Source organism: Gadus morhua, chromosome 11 (genome assembly GCF_902167405.1).
Source record: "Gadus morhua chromosome 11, gadMor3.0, whole genome shotgun sequence".
NCBI lineage: Eukaryota > Metazoa > Chordata > Actinopteri > Gadiformes > Gadidae > Gadus > Gadus morhua.
In genome coordinates this window covers 25,385,071-25,398,087 of record NC_044058.1, presented here as the reverse complement: position 1 = coordinate 25,398,087, position 13,017 = coordinate 25,385,071, and the positions used below count along the sequence as shown (strand labels likewise).

Below are 13,017 nucleotides of genomic sequence, written 5' to 3'. Positions count from 1 at the left end.
CATAATGCATGTCTAGGGAACGTTGGTGTCAGCCACCAATCACAATGTGATTAGAGAGTGCAACGCACGGGAGTAAATTATAGGTCAGCCGTTGTAGGGTGACACGGTTACAGTACGAAGTTGCGGAACGATTGCAATCACAGCCGTGTGTGGGAGGAGAGTCTAATATTTCATCCGAATTGAAATGATGAAATGCACTTTAAGCAGTGTGTAGGAGTATGCACGGTTTAAAGAAAGGAAACGGGTGTACAATTAGTTAAACGTTTGTCATTTTTACTGCTTAGTTCACCTTGTAACACTCTCAGTTTGGCTCTGCCTGTATAGGTAAAACGGTGTGTAAATGGTTAAGCTGACCGGCCCCTGAATGTTATTTCCCCCCTACAGAAAGGCTTGCTCGAGGTCTTATACGAGATATTCCGGCTTCCTCTGCCTATTGCAACCCAAGACTTCACAGAAGCTCTGCACAGTGTCGGTAAGTCAAAACGCCCCTGACTTTCAGATTGCACCTCTTGATACACCATCTACCTAGTTTCCTATTGATCCTAGCCTCGCTCTGCATTGCGTGTCGCGTCGGTCTCTGTGTGGGTGTCATGGGTCGTACTGATCTCCTCCTCCTCCTCCCTCCCCCCCCCCCCAAAGACCCCAGCAGGGGCCAGGACAGCTGGAGACTCTCCGATGGCTTCGTGGCCGCTGAGGCCAAGGTCCTACTCCCTCACCGGGCTCGTTCCAGGTGAGCTCCTCTGTCTGCCAAGGCTCTGCTAGCGCTAAGAATAGCAACCATAGCCACTGCTATGGTCGAAGCGGTTGTGTGTTGGCCAAGTCAATTGCTAATTCTTTGTTTGTTTGTGCTCAGGCCTGACCTGATGGACAACTATCTTGCATTGGTGCTGTCGGCCTTCATCACTGGGGGCCTGTTGGAGGTGGGTTGATGTTCTCTGCCAGCCTGCAGTATGTGCCGGTTCTCGTAGCCAAACGGGGATGGCCAGTGTCTAGGTTTTTGTCCATCATATCTTTACGGATGCACTTCTTATCTTGTTTATCTTTGCTCATGTTGCTGTTTCCCCTGACCGTGCTAGGGTCTGGTTGAAGTGGTGACCAGCAGTGAGGACCAGCTTGCTGTGAGAGCCACCATTCTCCTGGGAGAACTACTGCACATGGTAATGGAACGTTGGTGTTACGGGATGCAACAATCCGATTTTCAGGGCGATACTAATCACAGATTTAATTTGCATTAAACAGTGAAATATAGGCTAGAATTGTCATTTTCATCATTCAGACATTCATTTAAAAGACAGAACAATGAATAACCTTTTAATATATTATGGATGATAGTGGAAGTCACTTGATTAGCTTTTTCCAGGAGCCAATCTTCTTATTGATCGGCCGAAGACATATCACATGTTTAGGCTTATATCGGCCAATAATGAATCAGCTGCAAGGTAATATCAGTGGCTGATTAAAAAAAATATTGTTTCTCTTCTCCACCCTTGTCTTGTGCAGGCCAACACTATCCTGCCTCATTCCCACAGCCACCACCTGCATTGTCTCCCCACCCTCATCAACATGGCAGCCTCCTTCGACATCGCCCCGGAGAAAAGACAGTGAGTTCGGACATGGCACTGAAGCACAAACGAGTTCTGTTTCCCATCACAAACGCTTCCTGCCCCCTCCTGCACTTAACCGTGTCAGACTCTGTGATGGTTATCTGAGAGAATATCTCAAGCCCTGCCACTCATATCTGCGGGTGCCGTGTTGTTCCAGTCGAGCGAGCGGGGCGGTCAACCAGCTGAAGCGCTTCCATGAGAAGAAGAAGCAGGGACTGAAGCCCTGCAGCCTGTACCTGGACCACATCATCCGCAAGTCTTTGTCGGCGCACAGCCGCAGGGACACGCACACGCGGGCACACCGAGACATCTACGCCATCAAGGTACGTGGCAGACGCACGGCAGACGATGGCCTACTTTTGGACATTTCATTTAACGTTTAGCTGAAAAACAGCCCAAAACATAATGGATGATATTTGATCTAAAAACAGAAATTATGTAATCACTTATGTAATAAGTAATTTGGTATTTTATTAATTGTAGCCATTGTTCAATACTGAATTATATATTACTGCGGTTTTTATGAAATTTGGCTTCCAACAGTTAATGTAACACAAATAATCATTTTGATGCATCAATATTTGTACAACATGAAGGCGTCTCTTTTTGTTTATTTGTGTTTTTCTTTATTGTGCGTAGGACACGGAAGAGGCTCTGATGACGAACCTAAAAGACAGCCAAATTCTCAACCACAAGCACAACCTGGAGTGGAACTGGCTGCTCATCGCCACCATCCTCAAGGTGGGCCTTCACTCGACGTCTCATAACCTGAACTCGTCTGTAGCTGAAGGCCTCATTATGCTTCTGTGTGATTTGTCTGAATCCTTTGGCACACACAATGCAACCATGTTGCAAACCGTATTCAATTGTGCAGCCTACGCTACAAGGGGTCCTTACACTAAATGTCCACTAGAGGGGTATTTATCGACCAACCAATTTGCAAAACTTCTGTGGATGAATCATCAAAAAAAAAACTTTACTTTTTCAGACAAAAAAAAAAAAAAAAGTTCAATAATAACTGGTGAACAGACCATTCTATTGTATTCAACTGGAGTTTAACAAACTTTGTAAAAAGTAAAGCATTTAGAAGACTTCAACGTTTATTAAAATACAAATTGAAGCTGAGTTATCTGTAGCCTGGAACCGCTAGAGCTACGCGTGCAGCCCCACTCGTCAAGTCCCCGATCAGTGACCTGCCTCATCGAGGTGGATGTCACGTTGCAGTAGTGCTCTTTGATTTGAGGGACAGAACACATAAAGGCTCTGTCAGTCTTTGCACCCATGCTTAGGGCTGAACGATTAATCAAATTCAAATCGAAATCACGATGTAATAGAACTTGATATTGAAATTGCAAAGGCTGCAATTATAAAATATTATATATATTATTATTTTTCTTTTACAATTCAAAAGTTAAATAAAGATGTTGTAGTATAAATTCATCTCAACACCTCGGCCTGGCTTTTAAGGAAAGGTTAGTTTATATGTTGACTGCTTCCAATGTTGTGTTGGTCATGCTAAAGAATGATTTATTACTTTTGTAGTGAATAATACACAACAAAAGGAGCTTCATGAATTAAAAAAATCGCATATTAAATCACATTCGCGATATTGGTCAAAATTATCGCATAATTAGATTATTTCCCCAAATGGTTCATCCGTACCCCCGTTGCGTTACGACCAGACGCCTGGTTATCCTGCTCTCACGTTGCTGAAGTTCGACCATGTGCGGACCTGTGTGTTCACTCCTCACATGATAACGTGTGTCTCTTCCCTCAGTGGCCAAACGTTAACCTCAGGAACAACAAAGACGAGCAGATGCACAAGTAAGACGGCCCCCTCCATCAGCACCACCCCCCCCCCCCCCCCTTCTAGCCCTAAACCCACCTCCTGCCTGTTCTTCCACCTTAAACTATGGTTTTACCATGCACAAAACTAACTTTGTACTTTATTTTAGTATTTATTTATTGCATTTTTTACTTTTTAAGTATGGAAGCTATCGGAGGAATTGTGCGGTGATTGTCTGTCTTGAAGCTGCAGTGTCACTCTCGTTTCCTGCAAAGGATGATTAAAATGATCGATCTATTATCCATCTAAAAAGACCCTTCTCTGTGGCGCTGCCTCCAGGTTCGTGCGGCGGCTCCTGTACTTCTACAAGCCCAGCAGCAAGCTGTACGCGGGGCTGGAGCTGGACCACTCCCGGGCCCGGCACCTCACCGTGGTGGGCTGCCAGTTCATAGAGTTCCTCATGGAGTCCGGCGAGGTGAGAGGGCGCCGTCCCACCGCAGACACCGACACACACACACACACACACACCCTACCTTTACATGGTGGACAGGACGGTTCCTTTGTTGATCACGGTACCCTCAAAAGTCAAAGTCAAAGTGAACTTTATTGTCAGAACGACCATGCAACAAGTTATATATAGAGGACCGAAATTGCGTTTCCCCATCCTACAAATGCGCTATTAATATATTAACCAAACAACATATAAAATAATAACCTAATGGTGCAAAAAGCCGACAACAAACATATAACGTAACATAATAATAGTGCAATAAGACAACGACATATATAGACAGACTAGATTATACAGAAAATAATCTTCACAATGTTATGAGGTAGTTATTGTGGTTCAAATAAAGGTGCCCTATAGTCGAGTGACCCCCTGCCCCCTAACCGAGATGCCCCCCCGTCGCCGTGAGCAGGAGGGCCAGGGCTACCTGGAGGAGCTGGTGAAGGACATGGTGGCCTGGCTGTCGCTGTCCTCGGGGCAGAAGCCCGAGAGGAGCCTGCAGAGCAACGGCCTCATCACCACCCTGAGCCAGCACTACTTCCTCTTCCTGGGGACGCTCTCGGCCAACCCGCACGGCGTCAAGCTGCTGGAGAAGTGCGGCCTGTTTCAGTGGTAGGTCGGGAGGGCGGGCCCACACCAAAAAATTTAAAATAGACGTCTTTCAATTTTTTTTATAAATAAATGACTTTATTGTCAAGTGAAGTTTATTTTTTTTTCTTCCGTTTCCCTTCCTTGCAGCCTGCTGAATCTGTGTTCGTTAAAGAACCAGGACGCTGTCCTCAAGCTGACCGTCTCCACTCTGGACTACAGCCGCGACGGCCTGTCGAGAGTCATCCTCTCCAAGATCCTCACCGCAGCCACCGATGTAGGCCGCGCACCCACCCACGCTAGCACGCACTCACTCACTCAGTCACTCACTCAGTCACTCAGTCACTCAGTCACTCACTCACTCACTCACTCAGTCACTCAGTCACTCAGTCACTCACTCAGTCACTCACTCACTCACTCACTCAGTCACTCACTAAGTCCCTCACTCAGTCCCTCACTCACTCACCCACTCACTCACTCACTCACTCACTCACTCACTCACTCACTCACTCACACACTCTCTCCCACTCACACACACACACACTCTCCCACTCACACACACTCACACTCTCTCCCACTCACACACACTCACACTCTCTCCCATTCACTCACACACACTCACACACTCTCCCACTCTCCCACTCACTCTCACACTCTCCCACTCACTCCCACTCACTCACACACACACTCTCCCACTCTCTCTCACACTGTCTTCCACTCACTCCCAGATCCATAAACCTGTTGTCCGCTCTATCCCACTCTATGGACCGTACTCACCCCCCCCCCCCCCCCCCCCCCCTGCCTTGTCCCCACAGATCGGCCGCCTGTACGCCACCAAGCACCTGCGCGTGCTGCTGCGCGCGGGCGTGGAGTTCTTCAGCAGCTGGGGCATGGAGCTGCTGGTCACCCAGCTCCACGACCACAGCAAGGCCGTGTCCATGGAGGCGCTGGACATCCTCGACGAGGCCTGCGAGGACAAGGTGACACGCACGCACGCACACACTCACTCACTCACACACAATCACGTTTTATGATGCTAGCGAGGGAGGGGTGGGTGTATGTGTGTGTGTGTGTGTGTGTGTGTGTGTGTGTGTGTGTGTGTGTGGGGAGACAGACATGGTCAGCACTGCTCAGTGTTTGGATAAAAAAAGAAAAGCTTTGTATGTCAGCTGGTAGATTGTACATTGTTCCACTTTGCTATTCATGCCGGTGTGTGTGTGTGTATGCGCGTTCTGTCTAACCTGGCGTGTCTTGCTGGTTCACAGGCCAACCTCCACGCTCTGATCCAGCTCAAACCGGCTCTGTCCCACCTGGGGGACAAGGGCCTGCTGTTACTCCTCAGGTCGGTCCACTCCGCGCCACACCACACAATCACAACAACATGATGACAACAACCACATCCTTTCAGTCGCTAGTCCACAAAGTCTTGGAAGTGACTGCTTTGGAAAGGGCTTGTGACACAGCGTTGACGGATACGCTCTCACCCTCGCGTGTTTAGGTTCCTGTCCATACCCAAGGGCTTCTCCTACCTCAACGAGAGGGGCTATGTGAGCAAACAGCTGGACCGATGGCAGAAGGTAAGACCCCTGTTTACAGCCGCCGCTCAAGACGACCGTGTCTGAGACTGGTGGGACTCTAAACACGGGCTTCCTGTGTTGTGGCAGGAGTACAACCTGAAGTACGTGGACCTCATCGAGGAGCAGCTCAACGAGGCGCTGACCACGTACCGCAAGCCGGTCGACGGAGACAACTACGTCAGGCGCAGCAACCAAAGGTGAGGGAGAGAGGGTGTAGGAGCTCACCCCTCAGCCAGCACCTTGCTCTATACACCGCTTGCTGCTTGGGGACAGGCTGCACTAATCGTCCCCTGAGTTCATTTCTTTGAGACCTTTTGCTTAACCTGTCCTCCCCTTTCCATGACTCTAGGTTACAACGACCAAACGTCTATCTCCCTGTGCACTTGTACGGTCAGCTGGTCCACGACAAGACAGGCTGCCACCTGCTGGAGGTCCAGGTACCCACAAAACAGCATTTACACTAATGTCATGCAGGATTTAGCTTAGGTTATTTTGGCGCAGAAAATAACTGAGGCGGGTTGATGACAACGTAAAGCTAACTACCTCCTGATGTTCTCCTCCTCCTCCTCCTCCTTCCATTTCTTCTTCTCCTACTCCTTCTTCTCCTACTCCTCTTTCCACTTCTCCTCCTCCTCCTCCTCCTTCCACTTCTCCTCCTCCTCCTCCTCCTCCTCCTCAGAGTGTGGTTCCAGACCTCAGCTACACGGTCCGCTCCCCGATGCTGGACACCTGGGAGGGCATCAAACATCTGAAGGCGGCTCTCTGGGCACTGGTCGGTACCCGTTTGCGTTCACCTCCCCCCTCACACCCACCCTGTGTGTCACCGCACGCGGCGGAGAGAGATCTAACGGAGCCCCCCCTCTCTCTGTCCCTGCAGGCCAACATCGGTTCCTCCAACTGGGGCTTGAATCTCCTGCAGGAGGAGAACGTCATTCCTGACATCCTGGCCATGGCGCAGCACTGCGAGGTGCTGTCCATACGGGGGTAAGAGCCTGTGGTGAACGCCCGTGGTCATGACGTGCTTGTTGTTGTGCCGACCTACGCCGTGTGGGAGGCACGAGAAGAAGAGAGAGGGGTTTTCTGAGTTTCTGTTGTTGTCGTCGGATCGCACTTAGTCGACATCGCCAACCTACACCATCTTTTTCCATCCCCCCCCACGCAGTTTCCGAGACCAGCATAACAGATTGGTTTTGTAAATCTCCCACATGGTTTGACCCGCATACGGTTTGTCTACTCTGGGCTTTTTAGGTTTCGTTTTTTGGATTCATCAATTTATGATGATCATGAGCTTAAAAAGGTTATAGAAACGGATCATACAACATGTGTGATGGGTTTGTCCCAGGTTTAGTTTCCCAACCACTACCTCCACTGCAGACATCTGAGTATATCGGTGTGTGTGTGTGTGTGTGTGTGTGCGTCTGTGTGTGTGCAGGACGTGCGTGTACGTGCTGGGGGTGATCTCCAAGACCCGGCAGGGCTGCGAGGTTCTGAAGCAGCACGGCTGGGACGCGGTGCGCCACAGCCGACGAACCCAGTGGCCCGTGACGCCCGAGGAGGTCGACGCCATGCTGACCTCGGAGCTGTCCTCGGTGCCCAGCACGCTCAGCCTGAACTCCGAGTCCACCAGCTCGCGCCACAACAGCGAGAGCGAGTCGCAGCCCAGTGAGTAGCGTGGATAGATAATTTTTTGGCGATTTGATGATTTGGCAAAATAATCGAATTGCGATTTATTTTTTACCAATATTGCGATTGCCATTTAATATGCAATTTTTTTTTTCATTCATTAAGTTCCTTATGTTCTGTATTCTTCACAAAAAAGGAAATAAATCATTCTTTAGTATGACCAACACAACATTGGAAGCGGTCAACTTATAAACTGCTGTTTCCTTTAGGCCAGGCCGATGTGTTGAGATGAATTGATATTATAACCTCTTTATTTAACTATAGAATCTTAAAAGAAAAATAAATATAAATCGTACTGATTCCAGTCAGTAACGGTAACAAGTCATTCAATAAATTTTTTACATTTTTTTAATCGCAGCCTTTGCGATTTGCGTTACGTGTTCTATTACATCTAACTGTTGGACCAGCGTGTTTGGTTGGCTCATGCAGAGTATGGAAGGGTTCGACAGTAATGGTTGGCTGAGGGTCCATAGTCCTTTTTCCATCAGATTTTCAAGCGAATTAACTCTTAAAGCGAATTAATTTGTAGCGACATAAGAAGCGCCTAAACGGTTTCCAATCGACAGAACGATTATAGCGAATAAAAAATTGTGTCACAATGCCCCGTGTTGAAGCGCATTTTTCTGACCCGCTAGATGATTTTCCATCAACAATGCGCATGCGCGACATTCTATATCGCTTCAGCCGTTTTCCATTACTTTTATGTCGCTAGAACTTTCCCAAAACCACCTCTGCAGAGCGAATTAACTTAGTGCGACAAAATCGGCGTTAGAGCGATATAACCCTTTTTCCATCACATATGTCGCACTAACTTTTGATGCGCATCATTTTAAAGCGCATTATCTTTTTGATGGAAAAAGGACTCATGACCAGTTGAATGTCCCGTCAGGAGCGTTCAACTTTTCAACCCACTAGCACACGATCGGGCCGATGCTACAAAAAGGGGCACAAATGTATATTTTGCATTATACAATTTAAATCCTCCAGTGTTGTACGGAAATGGCTGTCTGCAGGGGGGATTGTTCAGTTTGTCTTGTTTGTCTTCGTTCAAATTAATGATCAAACATGTTAAGTACCAAAAGTCCTTGTTTTTATGCTCAAACGCTGATAATGACTGAATCATTGAGCGAGAGCCAGTAAAAATTGTCATAGGGCAAGTTAGTTTCAGTTATTTGTTACTAATAATTAGTTTCGACTTTTAAAAAAAAAAAAATCTCATAAAAAAAAAAGCATCCACTTAAGGACATTTCTTAAGGTCTTTGTTGGCCTCTCGCCCGCAGGCATGTACATCATGGACGACGACAAGTGCGAGGTGCTGGAGCACCTGGACGAGTCCAGCTACCTGCGCTGCAAGCCGGCCAAGGAGCGCAGCCCCTTCACCATCCTGGCCTCCACGCGCTTCGTGCGCAACCGCCTCATCAACTCCCTGTCGCTGCCCAGCAAGAAGCTGCGCTCCACCAGCGACCCCAAGATGCCGTCGGGCTCCCACACGCCCACGGAGCTCAAGATGGGCATGCGGCGGAACCGCACGGTCACGGAGCCCTCGGTGTTCAGCTCCAGCCAGAGCGACGTCTTCACGCCCATGTTCAACGGCCGGGCCGTGCCCAAGAGCCCCACCGTCAGCCTGGAGACGTCCTTCGTGGGGACGCGGGGCGACTCGGAGGAGCAGCTGTCCGAGGGCAGGCTGACCCGGGGAGGCGGGTCGTCCGGGGGCCTGGTGCTGGGGGTCCTCGGGGCGGGGCACGCGGCCGGGGACCTCCCCCCCGCCGGCGGTGGCGGCGGCGGCGGCCGGGACCGGGAGCAGAGCAGCCGGGAGCGGCTGGCGGGCGGCGACGGCGGCGGCGTCGGCGGGGGCGGTTCCACTGTAGGAGGAGGAGGAGGAGGGGGGGGCGGCGGCGGGGGCGGGACTCAGTTCAAGAGCCGCAGCCAGAGCTTTAACACGGACACGACCACCAGCGGCATCAGCTCCATGAGCTCCAGCCCGTCCCGGGAGACGGTGGGGGGGCCCGAGCAGGCGGACCCCGAGCAGCCCGACTCGGCGGACTGCGTGAGCCTCAACACGGTGGTGTCGGCCAAAACAGACAAGACGCTGCTGACCCTGCTGTCGCCGCAGTCCCCCGAGTCGGACGACCCCGACCACCACGACGACGACCACGACGGGCACGACGACCACGACGAGCCCAAGGCCGGCGCCGTGGCGCTGGTGCCGCCGGGCTCGTCGCACACCCTCCCCCGCCGGGCGCACTCCTTCAAGTCGCCGTCGGTGGCCAACATCAAGAGCCTGGCGGACTGCAGCTTCATGTACACCAGCCCGCGCGACGCTCTGGGCTACGCCACGCTGAAGCGGCTGCAGCAGCAGCGCATCCACCCGTCGATGTCGCACAGCGAGGCGCTGGCGTCGCCCGCCAAGGACGTGCTGTTCACCGACACCATCACCATGAAGACGGGCAGCCTGGACTCCCGGCTCACGCCGCGCAGGTAGGCCCCGCCCCCCCCGATGAGTGAGTGACACCCGGAGGTTAGCGAGGCAAAGTGGCTCCAGTGTGTGGCTGTTTGTCTTTAAAACAACGGGATTCTTACTTTTTCTTTCCTATTCGGCAAATCTCATTTGGTTTTCGTTTCTTAGCCTCTGTGCTTGACGAGTGTTTGGACCCCTGTAGGGCTGCTCGATTACGGGAAGAATCATAATCACGATTATTTTTCGTCGGTATTGAAATCACGATTATTCAAACGATTATTTTTGAGTTTGAAAACATGTTGAATTTATTCAGCATGTCTCTCCCAAAGAAATACTTTGTAACTGAGAACTTTGAAGTTTCGCCTTAAAAAAATACACAGAATGGTCAAAAATAAAATGTTCCAATCTGAAATAATATACAGGTATCCAGCTGCTCTGCCATTTCTATAAAACATTAAATATAAATAATCGTACAAAAAAATTCAAACTGTCACAAAATTAACATGATTTTGTGATTGTTTGAATTTTTTGGTACGATTATTTTTCTTTATTTAATGTTTGACGCTTAAATCGAAATCGCGATCAAAATCCAATTCATCGCCCAGCCCTAGAACCCTGTTGTGGCTGGGCTGACGACCGGGGTAACGGGGGTTCTCTCCTGTGGGCCCGGGGGGGGGGGGGGGGGGGGGGGGGGGGGGGGAGGACGGACGGACACCGGGACTGGACACCGGGCTCAGGGATGGGGATGCACTGGAGAGGATGGAAGGCGGGGGGAGGTCCTCTTTAGCCGGTGTAACACATGTACTGAATAAATGTGTGTGTAGGTGTGCGTTTTATGCTTTGCACACGTTATGCCCCGCCCCTCAGGCTGTCTGATTGGATCGAAGCGTGTGCCGCTGAACCCGGTGCGAGTCCGTACCGCAGGATGTCCCGGTCGCTGGTCCCGCGGTGGGTGTGGCCGCTCGGTAGACCGTAGAGCTTGAGTTGACCCCAGTGTAGGCCTTTAGTGTACCGTAGTGTCCCCGAGGCACGTAGTGGTAGCCCTAGGGGTCGTCTTGTGGTTGTAGTCTAGTTAGTACTAGTCCAGCCTCACTACACCCGTTGTCTTGTAGGACGGCAGGTTGATGTGAATCAAATGTCAAAACTCCATGTGTAGCAAAAAGTAGTAAAATAAATGGCTGTAGCGTCTGAAATTGTGATTGGCATTTCAAAAACTTGTTTTGCCTTTATCGATGCGTCATGTTTTCCCGTGTCCGAACTCGACAAACTGGCTGGAGTTAACGTTTAAACACCAACTAGTGTGTGTGTGTGTGTGTGTGTGTGTGTGTGTGCGTGTGCGCATGTGCGCTTCTGTTCTGTGCCTGTTGCACTGCGGCCAGCTACTAGTGGTCGTGTGTGTGTGTGTGTGTGTGTGTGTGTGTGTGTGTGTGTGTGTGTGTGTGTGTGTGTGTGTGTGTGTGCGTGTGTGCGCAGGCTGTCTGACAGGAGGAAAACGTGCGCTGACCCGTGCACCCTGGAGGCCCCGTACCGCCGGCTCTCCCGGACCCTGGGGGGCCGTTGGGTCGGGCCTGCGCCGCGCCGGTAACGAAGCGTCGTAGTCTAGAGCCCGGCGTCCTCCAATCAGAGGAGGCGTCGCACGCGTAGCGCCGGAGGTCAATGCAGTGACTCCTGTAGCGTCTTTAGCCTCCTCACGCCCACTGCCCCCTAGGGGTCTGGTAACTGCCCCCCCCCCCCCCCCCACTGTCCCCTACAGGCCTGGTTACTGCCCCACCCACACCCACTGTCCCCTAGGGGTCCGGTAACTGCCCCCCCCCCCCCCCCCCCCCACTGTCCCCTAGGGGTCCGGTTACTGCCCCACCCACCCACTGCCCCCTAGGGGTCCGGTTACTGCCCCCTAGGGGTCTGGTTACTGTCCCCTAGGGGTCTGGTTACTGTCCCCTAGGGGTCTGGTTACTGCCCCCTAGGGGTCTGGTTACTGTCCCCGAGGGGTCTGGTTACTGCCCCCTAGGGGTCTGGTTACTGCCCCCTAGGGGTCTGGTTACTGCTCCTTGTCCCGCTTCCATAGACCCAGTGCTAGTCTACCAAATGTTGCATCAGGTCCAACAGCTAGAGGGAGAGCTTGAGTTGTCTGTTCGTTGTGATTCAGGTGAACGGTAAGCCCCGCCCCCCCTGACGTTCGGTCCTGCTCTGACCTGTGACGTTGAAGCCTTTGTCGTCATGTTGTGTCATTCTCGTTAGAGTCTTGATATTTTGCAGTTTGTTCTCTGACCAACAAATGTATCCAAATGTTTTTAGCGTGAAGAAATTGCAGCCGCTCTTCTGAAGCGGGTTTCTGTGTGCGTTTGTGTGTCTGTGCACGTGTGTGTGGACATGCCGGGACCCTTCAGGCAATCTGAAAGGCTGCAGATGTTTGAAGAGCCCAGGCCTTACCGCAGGCTGTCCCAGGCCGTGTACCCCTGGTGGGTTGAGCCTGCTCGGCCTACACTAGCTAGCCAGCTTAGTGGATACAAGCCACTGTTTCCTGCCTTTTTGCTTTCAAGCCATTTGTATATAGAGCCTCCTTCTCCTGTAGTCCCGTTGTTTGCAGGTTGGTTTTGATCAAACCCTTCCCCTTGGCTCCTCCTCCTTGGACCACTCCCACAGACCGGCAGTCGTGTCGGTCCCTAGTACCGGTAGTCTCCGACAGAGTGCCTGTCAATCCAGCTTTTTGTTTAGATCTGGGGGTCCCTCGGTTGGTGACCTAGCCCTAGCTAGCATTCTCCCATCTCGTAGCATCACCCTCCTCTACCTCTACCTCTCCCTGTGCACAACCA

At 51.2% G+C, this 13,017-nt stretch overlaps 1 protein-coding gene across 3 annotated transcripts in view; it reads left to right on the top strand.

Moving 5' to 3' along the window:
* LOC115553531 (rapamycin-insensitive companion of mTOR) overlaps window positions 1-13,017 on the top strand; it is a 28,541-nt gene that overhangs the window by 8,041 nt on the left and 7,483 nt on the right. The window contains exons 12-31 of one of the 3 annotated variants that reach the window (XM_030369868.1): window positions 385-472; window positions 640-730; window positions 854-920; window positions 1,077-1,157; window positions 1,501-1,601; window positions 1,762-1,927; window positions 2,244-2,345; window positions 3,382-3,428; window positions 3,730-3,865; window positions 4,311-4,510; window positions 4,637-4,763; window positions 5,302-5,466; window positions 5,752-5,828; window positions 5,985-6,063; window positions 6,151-6,260; window positions 6,413-6,500; window positions 6,743-6,835; window positions 6,941-7,047; window positions 7,496-7,725; window positions 9,027-10,224. In XM_030369868.1, coding sequence (XP_030225728.1) covers window positions 385-472; window positions 640-730; window positions 854-920; window positions 1,077-1,157; window positions 1,501-1,601; window positions 1,762-1,927; window positions 2,244-2,345; window positions 3,382-3,428; window positions 3,730-3,865; window positions 4,311-4,510; window positions 4,637-4,763; window positions 5,302-5,466; window positions 5,752-5,828; window positions 5,985-6,063; window positions 6,151-6,260; window positions 6,413-6,500; window positions 6,743-6,835; window positions 6,941-7,047; window positions 7,496-7,725; window positions 9,027-10,224 — 3,353 coding nt within the window. Of the gene's footprint in view, window positions 1-384; window positions 473-639; window positions 731-853; window positions 921-1,076; window positions 1,158-1,500; window positions 1,602-1,761; window positions 1,928-2,243; window positions 2,346-3,381; window positions 3,429-3,729; window positions 3,866-4,310; window positions 4,511-4,636; window positions 4,764-5,301; window positions 5,467-5,751; window positions 5,829-5,984; window positions 6,064-6,150; window positions 6,261-6,412; window positions 6,501-6,742; window positions 7,048-7,495; window positions 7,726-9,026; window positions 10,225-11,071; window positions 11,928-13,017 lie in introns of those variants that run through there. The other 2 variants (XM_030369869.1, XM_030369867.1) reach the window with 2 other exon arrangements.